General features: G+C 35.3%; 1 protein-coding gene across 2 annotated transcripts in view; it reads left to right on the top strand.

Moving 5' to 3' along the window:
* LOC150104211 (intracellular hyaluronan-binding protein 4-like) overlaps positions 1 to 16776 on the top strand; it is a 168183-nt gene that overhangs the window by 84751 nt on the left and 66656 nt on the right. For both annotated transcript variants that reach the window (XM_090397309.1, XM_090397308.1), the window contains exon 5: positions 3851 to 3934. In XM_090397309.1, coding sequence (XP_090253435.1) covers positions 3851 to 3934 — 84 coding nt within the window. The remainder of the gene's footprint in view (positions 1 to 3850; positions 3935 to 16776) is intronic.

The following is a 16776-nucleotide window of genomic DNA, read 5'->3' as shown; positions in this document are numbered from 1 at the left end:
TTGTTTGAAAATCAACTTGCTAAGGGGAATATGTCACATTTCTTAACTTGTCGACAGAATATTCCATCAGAATATCATTTAATGGTGGGTGGAAAATATAAGATGCACATAACACTTCTAAGTGAGGAGTTTCAGAAAAGAATGCCTTTGAGTAATAAAGACAAAGTCTGCATAAAAGTGATTGAGGGATCCATTTTCTGTTGAAGCAGGAAATCTACCTGTCGAACTCTAGATGGAAGTTATTGATCTCCACTGTTCTGAAAACTATCGGATCAAGCATAGGGGGAGTACTTTACAAGAGTTATTTTATTCTGGATCAGGATAAATTTAAAAGTTTGTTGGATACTGCCTACCAGGTATTTTGTATGTTTGGGAGCACATATACTTGTGAACAAACATTTTCGGTGATGAACTTGAACAAAACCAAACAGCATTCATCTTTAAGTGATATCAATTTAGAGGCCATATTAAGAATGGCCACAAACATGACACCAAACTTTGATAAAATAGTGGCAACAAAGAAATGCAATGTGTAAGTTTAGCTGCAGTGGACTAGTCTAAGATTCAAGGTCTGAAGTGATCTGGCCCTTGGTCAGGTGGTCCAAGTTGGATTTGGCCCTCAAAGACAATCAAGTTGTGCAGGCCTGCTTTAATGCATAGCATTATACATATCTGCAAGGATATGTGCTTTGCATTATGGGAGATACTGAGACAAGGAGTGATGAGAGCTTGGTCCACCTTTACCACGAGTTTCCTCAGTTTTGAAGATACTTCAGGCGCAAACTTTGTTTGCTTACACTTGGATAAAGGATTAAACTAAATTTATTATAGTCTAACCAAGTGGAAAAAACTTCCAACAAGTTCCTCTAGTCTGTTTACCTGTTTTAAAAACAAGTTTTTTTTTTCACCCTGAAAAAAAAAAAAAAAAAAAAAAAATTCTGGCATTTAAACTCATGAATAACAGTAAGTTACAACTTGATGATCATGTTGTAAGCAACTGACAAATGAAAGTTAATGTAATTTTTGTCAAATTTGCAAACATGCTGAAGTGTATACAGTAGAATATGAGCAAACTAACCTTTTAGTAAGTAGTAAGGCAGGGAGGAGGGAGAAGAGTTAATTGTCTGTGTTACAAAAAATATCAATTCATGTTACTCACAGCTGGTAAGAGAAACTTGTTTTCAGGCAGTTTGTATATATACATAGACTGTTCAATTAGTAATAAGACTATATTTATACAGAAAACAGATTACCTTTTATCGTCATCATTTACATGGTCTTTTTCGAAGTAACTACCGTGAGACGCGATGCATTTGTCCCAACGTTGCGTCCACTTCTTAAACACATGTGAAAGTCCGTTTTTTGAGAGTTCTTTCAAAACCGCCTCCGCATCTTTTACACATGCTTTCGAAATGACAGCCTCTTAGTGGTTTCTTGAGCTGAGGAAACAGCCAGAAACTGCACGGTGCGAGATCAGGATTGTATGAAGGGTGTGGTAGGATATCTGTGTTGTTCTTCTGCAAAACGTCCACTACACAACCAGCAATATGTGGCCTTGCATTATCGTGGTGCAATAAGAAGCCATTCTTCAGCAATGGACGCTTCCTTTTGACGTGCTTGATGATAATCGCTGCTGTGTTGATCATTTTCTCTGTGATGGACGTTGAAGGTCTTCCCTAACGTTCAAGATCTTCCACATTTTGCCTTCCTTCCTTAAAAGTTTTATGCCAGCGAAAAACACTTGCCCTCGACATTGTTTCATCATGGAAAGTATCATGTTAAAAGTGTCCGATTTTTGCAAACGCACACAAAATTTAATCGCATAATGCTGTTCCAAGGACACTTCCATTTCAATGACTGGTTGCACCTCGTAGGCGCACTGAAACAAGCTTGTGTTTAGTTACGTGACACTCTGGCACATCAGCCTGTATGCTCCATCTATCAACCTCTTTTGTTAATACAGACAGCAACGTTTCTTTATTCCACAGAAATTAATATTGTGATGAGTGGTTTTGCCACAGTAAAATTAGTCTCATTACTTATTGAACAGCCCACGTATATAAAAATACACTTTGCATCTCGATTCAGTGTGTGTGTGTGTGTGCACACACACACACGAATATATATATTTATTTATTTATTAGAAGGATTCATTCTGATTTATAGGAATGAACAGTTTTGCTCACTAAACCTATTCTTTCAGAAGATGAATTAAAATGTTCTTATATAGCAGGGGTGGCCACGACATGGCTCGTGAGCCGTATGTGGCTCTTCACAATCTACCAGGAAAAAATAAACAAAAAGAGGAACAAATTAAACGAGAAAGAAAAAAAAATTACTACAATAAAAAATTTAATTTGAAATACATTAAATGAAGTTTACTTTGAACAATTAGAATAACTTTGAAGTCAAAACACAATAATTTTAGTTACTTATTTACTAGTAGAGGCCTTCCTTGTATCCATTTTCTTAGTAAGGTCCTTAAAATTAGATGTGTAATTAGTCAAAGAAGTTCTTACCAGCTCGTTACAACCTCACCATGCATACACTCACTCCCGTACCATCGTTGCGGCTCTTCTAAATCTTACCAGAATTATTTTGGCTCCAAAAGGATGCGTAGTTGGCCACCCCTGTTATATAATGATAAATATCCTCTCCCCAAATAGACACCGTTCTGCCAATGCAAGAAGAATAAGCTGCTCTATTATAACGCTAAGTGTATAAATTGTAAACATTGGAATGAAAATTACCCAACTCTGCATAATGATGAGCAACTCCCCTCCCACAGGCATTATATGTTATCATTAAAATAGTATTAATTTTACAATTAACATTTAATCAAAAACATTGAAACTAGCATGCCATATATATATTTAAAATGTGCCTGCTCAACACGGTAGGGACATAACTTACCATCAAGTGGGAAGGGAAATGGGATGTGATACTGCCTAGTGTGAATATGTTCAAGTATGAAAGCTATCAGATAAACTGATGTTTTCCATTATATATTTGTTTTTTAAAATATTGTTTGTAAGCTACTAAACTGATTTCATGGCCCACTAACAGGACACAACCCACAGTTTGAAAAAAATTATATTAAAAAAAATGCCTTTCAGCAGTACTAAAACTGCAATGTGATTTTTTTGTATTTAAGGCTCAACTTCTCGAACTTTTTACTTTATTCTCTATATTTCTGGTATATCACAGGCAGAGATTTCAATGATCTCTACCGGTGACTTGCTGTTATTGCTCAGTTGGAACAGTTATTTATCTTAAAACCAGTGTAGTAAGATATAAAACTCTGATATTCTGACAAATAGATGTGGTCTTGTTTTTGCAGTTAATCACTTTTTTTCCTTTTTCTTTTTTTTTTTCTTTAAATGAGAATCCTAGCCACAAACAGTTACAAATCTATCTGATGTTTAAGTACTGTTACCAAATCAAGGGTTAGAAAATATTTATAGTCAACAAATGATAACTTTCCTAAACACATTTTTGCTGCAGTGGAATTGGGAAATATGCATGGAAATTCAAATGAAAATGAACACTGAAGAACTAGAATATTATAGTGAAACCGCAAAAAGTAAGCATTTTTAATAAAATTTCCAATGGTATTAACTATTTTGAATTTGTATCATTCACGTAAGAAAACCATCAGTAGCAATCCTGCCGTGTTTAAGATGATTTCGTAACATACATTTGGCAATTAGAGTTGCCAAGCAAGGAATGCAGATACTCTCCTCTTGCTGCAAGTATATTTTTGCTATTTCAAACAAATATATCATTTATATCCAAAAAGAAAATTATCCTTGTTAAATATAAATATAAACAACAAACATTTTGTTTTTAGTTTACCTCCTACATTGCCTGCTGAAGAAGTTCCTGAAGGTGCAGAACGCAATGACCAGTCAGTTTTAGAAAATACTGAAACCAAGTAAGCATTCTTATATTCAAAAGCTGTTTTCTACTTATACGTTTAATTATTATATGAAGTTTATAATATAACAATACAGGATTTGGTTATACTAACACCAAAAGTTCAGTTCACTCTTATGTGAAGTGTTTTGATATCTTACGGTTCCACCGAGTGACGATCATGAATAAGTATTGATATATATGGGTTACTTTATGTGTATTGACACCTACCACTTCTTTGTGATTGCATACATGCACACGATTCACAATTTATGTAATCTGTTTGTTCAGCTCTCACTGTAGTAATATGCTAGTATTACATTAGTGTATTGAAAGCTTTTCCACTTGGTTATACTATAAATTAAAGATGCCAAGAAGTTATATTCTTGGTTTAATCTTTTATCCAAGTGTAAGTATAAAATTTATACAAATGGACAAATACCAATAAAATGGAATACAAGTATAGTAATACTATACTAGTAATATATATATTTAAAAAGGGGATAAAATGAAACCTGCCAATTACAGAGGTATTAATTTATTGAATACATGCTACAAAATATATGGTAGAATACTTAATGAAAAATTGAAAATATACAGTAAAAAAATATTATTAAAATGTGAGAATGGATTTAGAAAAAGTCATTCTATGATGTATGCAGCTTTTTGTTTGAAACTAATTATAGAAAAAAAAGAAGAGAACTTAATTTAGATACTCATCTTTTGTTCAAAGATTATGAAAAAGCATTTGACAAAGTAAAAAATATATATATATATACTGTTTGATTTATTACTAAGAATAAACATGATGAGGCTTCATTAAAGGTCGAAACCGGTCTAGGCAGACCTTTCCCATATAATGGGAAATCCCTTTCCCATAATACATGTCCATAAGGATATGTGCTTTGTATTATGGGATACTAAGGCAAGTGATCTGAAGTCATTAACCTCTATTTATGAGTTGCCCTGTTGTGAAGTTACTTCACACGTAAATTTTATTTGCTTACACTGGATAAAGGATTAGACGAATATAATTTCTTGGCATCTTTACATTAGTGTATATGACATTTATATAGAGGGAAAAAATGGTATACTCGGTTTTAGGATGTTTGAATAAGTAACCAATATTAATTTATAAAAGAAGTAAGTCCTTTTCTTCTTAACGATAGGATTTTACCAAAAGAAAGAAAGGTAAACTTTTGTTCTTAAGAAAACCTTTACTAATCCTTTGAAACTCTGGGGTGAACAGTAATTACCTGATATGTACCTCAAGAGAGTGTACAGGATATATTATGATGTACAACATGGAAGGTTACTCATTACAGCTTTCTATCAACAATTTTCCTCTACATTAATCTGTTATATGTTAAAACTTGAATATTATCAGATCTTTTATTTCTTTTTTCTAAGGCACTTCTTACTTTATCAATCCATTTTTATCTTGGTCTTCCTCTGTGTCTTTTTCTTACCATTCTGGAAAAAAAAAACACTTATTTGGCTAACCTTCTCTTTCCAGTTCTGTTTGAGTGACTATACCACCTGAGATGAGGGAAGTAATGAAAAGAATGGGTTTTCCTCAACACACTATCAGGTTGATAGCCAACTTGTATAAGAAGCAAGAAGCCACAGTAACAACAGGTGTTGGAGTGACTGACTGGCTTCAAGTTGGAAAAGGAGTTAGACAAGGATGTTTACTTTCTCCTCACTTGTTTAGTATATATGCAGAGGACATCATGCATGAAGCATTGGATGAGCTCATGACAGGAATTAGGATAGGAGGTAGATTGATTGGTAATCTGAGGTATGCTGATACAGTACTCCTTTGTAATGACATGGAAGAACTAGGACTAATTTGACAAAGTTAACAAGATCAGTAATAACAGAGGACTTCAACTCAATTCTAGCAAGACAAAGATCATGGTTCTAAAAGGAAAAACAAACACAGAAGCTCTTGAGAAACAAGTGTACCTTAATTGAGAAAGAATTGAGGAAGTCAGCAAGTTTGAGTACCTGGGATCCATTATTAATGTGAAGAATTGCTGTTCAGAAGATGTCAGAAAAAGGTTAGGAATAGCTAAAACAACAGTCAGAGACCTGTCTAAAATCTGGAAGGATGGATCTATCTCCATGGGAACAAAGTTGAGGATTTTAGATGCAGTTGTTTTTCCAACAGCGACTTATGGATGCAAGACTTGGAACCTAACGAAGTCAGATAAGAAACGGATATCTGCTTTTGAGATGTTGTATTACGGAAGGCTGTTGAGGATATCATATACTGAAAGGCGTACAAATGAATGGGTGTTAGAAAAGATTAGTAGAACTTTAACGCTCCTTAAGGATATTGACAGAAGAAAGTTAAAATATTTTGGACACATAGAAAGGATGGAAGGAGGACTTCTCAGCACAGTAATAGAAGGTAAAGTTCCTGGAAAAAGAGGCAGGGGTAGACCATCAATGAGATTGATGGATGGTGTGTGTGGAGTGACTGATCTTCAGAGAGTTGAGGCTGCCAGAAAAGCAAACAACAGGACTACATGGCGAGGCCTGGTGTAGAACATCACCGAGCATCGGAGTGACCATATGGCATCTGTAGATGCACAGTGAACATAGATAGATAGATAGATAGACATATTCCTGAATGCTAACAATGTCTACTCCTTTCTTAATATCATCGTTTTTGATATGATACTGCTGATGATACCATCTGTTCATTTCCTTGATCTTTCTGAAAACTCATACCTGCGGTATCCAATCTTTTATTTCTAGCCCACCCCTCAGACTCATATGTTGAAATTGGTTTGAACATCATCATCTTGTATGCAGCGTTTTTGGCTAATTTCTCTCTTATTCTATATAAATTTATTTACTATACCATCGATTGTTATATTCACTAAAAATTGTGACTAAATAGCTGAAATGTTTTACTTCTGTAGGTCTCCATTCAAGATGCACTAATGTTTCCTGTTTGTGAGCTTCTTTTTCATTGTCCATGTCCTTTAATTCCTAATTTTCATATCATATTTGGTGCAGCAGTTATTCAGTTTAGTGAGGGAATCCTGCAGACTTGTTCTCAAAATATGTTTAGGAGTATAACATCATCTGCATGAAGTGGAGAGCTGAGATTTAACATTTCCAATTCTGATATCAAGTTTAATGCCAGTTTCCTTCATAATTTTGATTCATATAGATGAATAGCAGTGGAGATAATGGGCACTCTTGTCTCTTACCTGATTTAACATCAAACCATCTTCCTGTACCTCCATCGATTATAACTGCTGACTTACAGCTCAATCAATATACAGACTATGCATTGCTCGATATAATGTCTAATTTTTATCATGTATAACTGCAGCATTTGGGACAGCTTTTATTGACACCTTGTTGCCTTTTTATGTAAAGTCTGCATTTCGAAATGCAGACCTGTTGATATGGCAGAGGAGATTTTTGATATACAAATATGTATAATATCCCATTACAGTATTTTGAATTTTCTTTGTTAAATGATATTAAAAAAAAAAAAAGGAACCTGATTATTTCAGGAAAGTCACAGTGATTGCTTTGTTCTGTTCTGATTTTGTACATAATGTTTGATTAATTTCAGTGACTTATTTATTTAGTATGGGCTTTCTCTAACCCTTAGGATGGATTGAGCCCTCCTAATGAGGGATTAAATATGTATTTTATGACTGTAGATCCAGATATGCTCATTGGGCAGGTTTCCCTGTTCTTGGGACAAAAAACTCGAGTTTCCATGTAAAAAAAAACAACAACCTACCACCGTATTATGAGATCGGCACTCATCTTCAGTTGAAAGAGACCAGATAAAGTTTCCCCCCCTGTCTTGGACAGTAATTGAACCCAGGTCTTTCTGACTAAAGGGCTTCCTTTATATTGACTGAGCTTCGGAGGCTCTGTTTCAATGACTGTAGGAAAACGAAATAAGAATTTTTTTTTTTTCTCTAAGTCAGATTTTTGGGAAAAAAACATCCCTTACATTTGAGGAGTAAAGTGAACTCTACTCCTCAAATGTAGAATTAGGATTCATTAGCAGTACATAAATTCACATTTGCAAATTCAGTGAGTTGAATGTACATTTAATCCCCCCCCCCCCCCCCAAAAAAAAGTGCAACATTTCATACCTCTTTTGTTAAAGTACTATAATTTTCTTATTAAATTCAGAAAATAAATCTGGTTAAAAAATGGCTCTGAATGTGAAAGAAAAAAGTTGTAAATGTCAAGTTTGGCCAGTTATATGATATTTGGGGAGAAAAATTATTAAATCAACTCACATTTTATTGTATACATATATAACCTTTATATTGTAGAGGCATGTATGCTGTAATCATAACATTATCACCTTTCTAAGCATAGAAATATACAGTAAGGAAGAAAAAGTTAATTTGGTGAAGGAGCAGACCCTTTAACCACTAGGCTAAGAAGTTAAACTTATAGGATTTTTATTGAAAAATAAATTAACATACCTGAGCAAGTCTTGAAGATAAAGATGATGAACATTTGACAAAATACTTGATCAGAGCCAAGATGTATGCAATTAAAAGCGGTAAGCAGTGGCGGCTCGTGCATAGGAACTGCGGAACTGCAGCACCCCCAATTTTTCTTGATATATAAATATATTTATTAATTATTTTATATTTGCTTGTAATATTTTATTTATCATCAACAATGATTAAAATTTTCTTATTTTGTATAAAAAATAATAAAAATCCATCTTGTTACACTTAGGAGGGCGAAGGACGCTAGCAGCACTGTGTTTACCACAGTGTTGTATTGCTATGCACGCAAGCATATGCACATCATAGTGAGATGCGAGCTATTAGCATAATGCAGCACTGTCCATTGAGCAGCTCCACTGTTGTTTATATGCAGTTTGCGCCAGTAGTAGAGTGTTCGTAGTGCTTATCGTATTTATTCTGTCTCTTTAAATATTTGGACATTACAATTAAAGACATAACATTTGTTATAGTTTTTATTTTAGAACATTATTGGGATTATTGACAATTATGACCTCAGATTTTTTAAGTAATTTTAAATTATACTAAAATGTATAATTTTATCGATAATAAACAATATTAAAATATAAGACTTATTATTGTTTATGTGACCATAGGTTTTTTTAATTACTATATATGTTCATATAATAACGCCTACCAGTTTTCGCTAGCAACTGCCTAGCTTTCTCAAGGCTTGAACGGTAAACACAAAAAATGATAAATGCACAAAGTATAAAGAATACAAAACCGTTATTAACTATTAGGTAGCTAAGTTGATACTTTCAGATCTTAACACCTGTCTAATGCTAGTAGTTGGTTTAAATACAACTCTGATGTTATGAGCTTTTAACAATCTCGCTATATTGGTGGAAACCGAACCCATAAAGAGGATGACGACCGTTAAAACCTGCTGGGAGACTGTTTCTTGTTGTCGATGGTTATCTTTATACAGGAATTTGTTGATAATGTTTAGAGGATATCCATTTTGCAATAGTGTTGTAACAATTTGAGACAGTTCTGTCTGAACCTCGTCTTCATATGAGACGAATTTGCTTACTCTATTTCCCAACATGTGGATGATGCTATGTTTATGTGACCTATGATAGTTTGAAGAATAATGTAGATATCGTCCAGTGTCTAAGAAGTGCAGTTGCTTGTTATTTTCCACTTCTAGGATTAATTTGTTTTCGTTGTGGAGTGAGTTGATTCTATCAACAAACATAAATTGTTTATCAAGAAGATAAACAATTTATTATCAGACAGTTCCACGTATAAAATCTCAACAAAGATCCTACCATGATGAATCGTTATGAGACAAACCTTCTGATCTGCAATATGAGTACTTGATGCCTGAGGAATTGAAAAGAAAAATTAAATCCTTGCATCCCATTACTCCTATACTTTATAGTGTACCTAAAGTACATAAAGAAGAAGTCCCACTTCATCTGATTGTTGATGGCAGGTCCTCCCCAAAATACCTTTTAGCTAAACATCTTACAAACTTACTAAAAGGCAAAATCAGACAAACAGAATCCTATATTAAAAATTCTCAACAATTTGTTGAACAACTGAAGAATGTGAAACCAACAAAAACAGACATAATGGCCAGTCTGGATGTAGTATCCTTATTTACAAATGTACCAATAGAAGAAGTCATTGACATTATCAAAGATCTCTTTCCTGTAGATATTACACTGATGTTTGGGCACTGCCTAAAATCAAATTTCTTGAAGGTAAGCAACAAGGTGTACCAACAATTAGAAGGCCTAGCCATGAGCAGCCCTCTGTCACCACCATGTGCAGACCTTTTCATGGAGAAATTTGAAAATGGAATCTTCACCAATATTACTCCTAAACCGTTAATATGGTGGAGATATGTAGATGATATCTTCATCATATGGCAAGAAAGCATAGAAAACTTGCATATGTTTGTTGATAGAATCAACTCACTCCACAACAAGATCAAATTTACCCTGGAAGTGGAAAATAACAAACAACTGCACTTCTTAAACTGCTAAAGAGACAAGATAACAATTTCAAACTGGCCTACAGATACTGGATGATATCTACATTATTCTTCAAACCATCATAGGTCACATAAACATAGCATCATCCACATGTTGGGAAATAGAGTTCGCAAATTTGTCTCAGACGAAGACGAGGTTCAGACAGAACAGATATCCTCTAAACATTATCAACAAATTCCTGTATAAAGATAACCACCGACAACAAGAAACAGTCTCCCAGCAGGTTTCAACGGTCGTCATCCTCTTTATGGGTTCGGTCTGAGCAGAAATCCAACAGATATTTGCTTATGTATATATCAGATTTTTTTACAGTTCTTTCAAAATCCAAAATTTTATGTAATTCATCTTTTCAGTATTAACCTTCTATCATTGGTTTGTACATCCAGTTTATCTTAATGTATTTTCTACACTCATTTGTCACTGTCTGGTACTTGGAACTTTTCATTGCGATTCCGATTAACTTTTTCTTCTGTGCTGTTAACGTTTTAGGAGCATCATGATTTTCTTCCATTGACTTTCTTCACTATTAATCATTGCAGATAGTGCTTACAACTTCCTTATACAGCTTAAGGATAACCAGTTTAACCTCTGTTTGAAATTGTATTATTATTATATATATTTATATATATATATATATATATATATATATATATATATATAAAGTCATGGGAATATAACAAAGATCTGTATTTAAGTTTTTCGTTCTACAGAAAGGCTCACTCACGGGAAGATATCTGAATGTATATATTGTATCAACGTCATTACTGTGCTCATGACTGGTCATCTGGATTTCTTGGGAGGGGGGGGGGGAATGAGGAAGTAGTAAAGGAGATTCACAAGCAAGGACAAGATGATGAGTGGTCTGTGGAATGATTCTTATGAGGGTAAAATTCAGCTTATTCATAGAAAATATACTTTACACGGATTTTTTAAATGAGGTATCATTGCTTTTGTGATTTTCTGTGCCAATGAAACAGTTCCCAAGCACTATCTTTACACAAAAAAACATTCTCCCAAAATATTGAAACTAGTATTCTATAAATATTGATGAATTTGTAAAAATAAGCTCACCTGATTTGGAAGGAACATTATATATGTCATTACTGCCTGAAGTGCAACATAAGCAGTGTATAATGCAGCTTGAATATAAAATATCTGAAGTTGTGAAATGTGTCAGGGGTGGAAGGTACATTGATTTATCACTTCCATTTTTTCAAGTGATTTAATTAGTGTTTTAAATTAATGCTGTCGAAGTTACTAACATGCTGCTAGATGATAATACAAGATTTAAAGGATGTTAATATTTTCTTCTCATGAAAATTAGGTTTCTTTCTAATCTGTATCTTGATAAAGATTCAATTAAAATTTCCTGAAGGTTTTTCATTTGCTATTTAGCATTACATACATATATATATATTATTATGATTATTAAGAGAGACCTCCAGGGAGGCAGAGACTCATCGAAGAAGGCCACATACTACACACACCAGCTATCATACTTATTCTTGAATTCATTCACACTGCTTGCACTCACTACATCCATTGGCAATCCATTCCAATCATGCACCACCGTATGAGAAAAAAATCTAGCCTGTACCCCCTTCTTGGCAGCATTCATTCTCAGCTTCCAAGGATGCCCTCTTGTCTTTTCTCCATCCTCCATAAATTGAAAAATTCCATCAACTGAAATCCTGTATGACCCTTTCAGAACTTTGTAGTTCATATCACCCCTCTTTCTTCTGTTTGCTAGTGACTGCAATCTACAAATTCTCAATCTGTGTTCACAATTAGTATTCCACAATCCAGATATCATTTTTAACACTCTCCTTTGCACTTTCTCCAATTTATCTATCTAACTATATATATATATATATATATATATATATATATAGCTAAGTTTGCCAGACTCTCGTAGCTCTGTTATTCAGTATTGGCGAACACGAGAAGTCTTACACTCACATATGCATAGCACTAGAGCTGTAGCTTGGACTGCAATTCAAACATAACTACAGCATTTTAATGATCTGTTGTTGTAGAAGTGCAATGTTTTTACGGTCTTATTTGCTTTTATGTTATCACAGCATGAAGTTGGCATCCCGACGAAACTAGTTGTGTGGATATATTAAATTTACTTGTTTTCTTATGATCTCCAGAGTTCAATCATTAGGTAATAGTTAACATGTCTAGAAATTGAGTTAATCTGCTTGCTAATAATATATATACAGTGGTACCTTGGATTGTGAGTAACTTGGTCTGCGAGTGTTTCGCAAGACAAGCAGAAATTTTTAATAAATTTTAACTTGATAAACGAGCGACGTCTTGCAATAAGAGTACTGTATTACCTATACGCTTTGTCTGCCAGGCGCCACGTGATCACAAGCCGCTCGGGATTGTGGGTAATTGTCTTGCATGCACGGTCTCAGTCGGCATACCTCATTCGTATAGTCAACATTCGTGCTAGCGTTGTGACCACATGTGTGTGCGTAAAGCATTTTTTTTTATTTTGTGTCCAAATGTAGTGAGTGTTCTTTATTAACTATACTACGACAATGGCCCCAATGAAGAAAAGGGTTGAAAAGGAAGGCGGTACGAAGAAGGAGATGATTACGGTGGAAGTTAAGAAGGAAATCATCGGGAAGCACGAACAAGGTATGTAAGTGGCCGCCATCGTAAGATTTTATGAGAAATCTACATCAACGATTTGCACAGTTTTAAAGAAGAAAGAAGAACTGGGGGGGGGAGCTAGATGTAGCAAAAGGAGTCACGAGAGTATCAAAGCAACGGCCATGTATCCTGGAAGATGTAGAAAAGTTGCTTTTGGTGTGGATAAACGAGAAGCAACTAGCAAGTGATACTGTGACCAAAAACTTGATCTGCGAGAAGGCAAAGGCCTTGCACGCCGACCTCATAAATAAACTGCCATGTATGTCTACAGAAAACGAAGAAGGCTTCGAGGTGAGCAGGAGATGGTTTGATAACTTTAAGAGGAGAAGTGGCATCCATAGTGTTGTGAGGCACGGAGAGGCTGCGAGTTCCAACGCAAAGGCAGCTGTGCCGTTCGTTGCCGAGTTTCGGAAGCTCATGGTTTCTGAGTGTTACCTGCCGCAGCAAGTTTTTAATTGCAATGAGACAATGGGCTTTTTTAGAAAAAGATGCCAAAGAGGACCTACATTGCAGCAGAAGAGAATGCAATGCTTGGTCACAAGCCCTAATGAGTGTGCTAATGCAAGCGGTGATTTCGAAGTCAATCCCCTGCTCATGTATCATTCTAAGAATCCATGAGCCTTCAAGAAATGCAAGGTGCAGAAGAGCCAGTTAAATGTTATGTGGAGGTCCAGCAGCAAGGCTTGGGTCACTCGTACCTTGTTCGTTGAGTGGATTAACAAGGTCTTCGGTCCTGTGGTGAAGAAATACCTTTTAGAAAAAAAATTGCCACTCAAAGTCTTGCTGGTTATCGATAATGCTCCTACTCATCCTCCAGGCCTTGAGGACGACTTACTGGAAGAATTTGAGTTCATTAAGGTCAAGTTCCTTCCTCCCAACACTACTCCGTTACTCCAGCCCGTGGATCAGCAGGTCATTTCGAACTTTAAAAAGCTTTACACCACGGCACTATTTCAGCGATGCTTCGAGGTGACCGAAGGAACTAACCTTACCCTCCGAGAGTTTTGGAAAAATCATTTCCACATCGTAAACTGTGTCAAGATCATCGATAAAGCCTGGGATGTGGTCACCAAGAGAACCCTTAATTCTGCTTGGAGAAAACTGTGGTCTGATTGTGTCAAGGGGTTTGCTCATGAACAGGAGCTGCCAGTTGTCAATGAAATTGTGTCCATGTGGAAAACCATGGGACTGGAGGTGAATGAGGACGACATTCAAGAGCTGGTGGAGGAACATGGCCAGGAGTTTGCCACTGACGAACTGATGGATCTGCATCGCGAGCAACATCAAGAGGTTATGGAGGAGATCTGGTCTGAGGAGGAGGAGAAAAAGATGGAGACATCCTTCTCTTCAAATGAGATTAGGGAGGTGTGTAAAATGTGGGAAACAGTGCAAAATTTTGTAGAAAGCACCACCCAAGTAAGGCTATGGCAGTGCGAGCGATGAATGACATTGTGAACAGACAATGAAATATGACATTGCAATGTCATATTTCCATGAAATCCTCAAAAAGAGGCAAAAGCAATTGTCATTGGATAGGTTCCTTGTTAAAGTCGCACAAAAAGAAAAAGAGTCAACAGATAGCAGTGATTCTGTTAGTGACAATGAAAGTCGTCCTACCCAATACAATTAATTATATTTACTGTAATATGTAATTGTAATGTAATTAATAAATTCGATTACTTTATGTATTTTGTATTACAGTAATCATTTTTATATGAATATTTTTGAGTTTTGGAACGAATCATCTGAGTTTCTATTATTTCTTATGGGGAAATTCGCTTTGATATACGAATGCTTTGGATTACAAGCACGTTTCCGGGACAAATTATGCTCACAAACCAAGGTACCATTGTTCCGTGAAATCCTCAAAAAGAGGCAAATGCAAGTGTCATTGGATAGGTTCCTTGTTAAAGTCGCACAAAAAGAAAAAGTCAACAGATAGCAGTGATTCTGTTAGTGACAATGAAAGTCGTCCTACCCAGTACAATTAATTGTATTTACTGTAATTAATAAATTCGATTACTTTATGTATTTTGTATTACAGTAATAATTTTTATATGAATATTCTTGAGTTTTGGAACGAATCATCTGAGTTTCTATTATTTCTTATGGGGAAATTCGCTTTGATATACAAGTGCTTTGGATTGCGAGCACGTTTCCAGAACAAATTATGCTCGCAAACCAAGGTACCACTGTATGTATATATATGTATGTGTATATTTTTTTTTATAAACTCCACAACTAGTTTCGTCTTCATAGAAGACTTCTTCAGGTACATAACATGAGGAAACTACAAAAAAACATCGCAAGAGAAAAGAAAATCTGTACATTAAAGCATCTAAAGCTGTTCTCTGTATCTCTTCACTGTAGGGTATACACATGCATTTAAGGTCTCATGAACACCAAAGTTGTATTGCTGCATAATGACAATCTGAGAGATTATAGCTGAGGGTTAGTGTGGAGATGTACTGGAAGGAGGGCTTCAGATTCTGCAATTATTTCCAGTACATCAGAGCATTGAAAGATATTTTCTGATTTTTCCGATATGACTAAACGAATAATAGAGTTTTCATCGTTAGCATCAGCAGAAATCAGGACATAATTCGACAGAGCATTTGCTTTGATTCTACCATATGCGACATCTCTTTTATGTTCCCCTGGAGTCTAGACTTATGAGGGTGGTCTGAAAAGTTCTCAGCCTAACAATGAAAAAACAAATTTATAATTTCAAAATAATTTTTATTTTTCTACATAATCTCCCTTAAGACTAATACATTTATTCCAGCGATGCTCTAGTGCCACTATCCTGTCCCTGTAGTGGTTCTCAATAAGATCTGCAAAATATCCCTCTACAGCTACAATCGCCTCTTGTTTCGAAGGAAAACGTTGACCAGCGAGGAAGAGTGTTACTTTTGGCAAGAAATAGAAGTCAGAGGGAGCCTAATCTGGAGAATAGGGTGGATGTTCCAACAATTCATAGTGCAGATCCCTTAATTTTCCCATTACCAAAACATTTTTGTGGGCAGGTGCATTGTCCTGATGAAAGATTATTTTTTCCTTCTGCAAACCAGGTCTTTTCTCACGAATTTTTTCATCTAGTCTGGTTAACGGATTGGAATAATATTCCCCAGTTATTGATTTACTCTTTTCAAGAAAATTAATAAACAAAATGCCTTTTAGCATCCCAAAACACCAATGCCAAGACCTTACCTGCTGATGGAACTGACTTGGTCTTCTTTGGTGCTGAACAACTGGCTTCTGTCCACTGTTTTAACTGCTGTTTGGATTCTGGTGTGTAATGGTGAATTCAAGTCTCATCCATAGTAATAAATCGACACACAAAATTAGTTTTATTCTTGTTAAAATGCTCCAAGCACTGTTCAGAGATTTTCATGCGAGTGATTTTGGGTCTGCTGTGAGCAAACGCGGCACCCATCTTTGGCAAAGCTTTTCATTTGCAATTCTTTATGCAAAATATATATCATCCACGTTCTTCTGAAATGCTTATAATCTTAGCAATTTCAATCACTTTGACTTGTTGGTCATCCAATACCATATCTTGCACTTGATCAATGATTTCTGGTGTTGTTACACTTTTTGGATGTCTTTCATGTGGATCATCTTAAAGGCTGGTTTAAACCATGTTTAAACTCGGCAGC

Source organism: Typopeltis vanoorti, chromosome 8, assembly GCF_054136105.1.
Source record: "Typopeltis vanoorti isolate ZY-2024b chromosome 8, IOZ_Tvanoo_1.0, whole genome shotgun sequence".
Taxonomy (NCBI): domain Eukaryota; kingdom Metazoa; phylum Arthropoda; class Arachnida; order Uropygi; family Thelyphonidae; genus Typopeltis; species Typopeltis vanoorti.
This window is presented reverse-complemented; position numbering and strand designations above follow the sequence as displayed.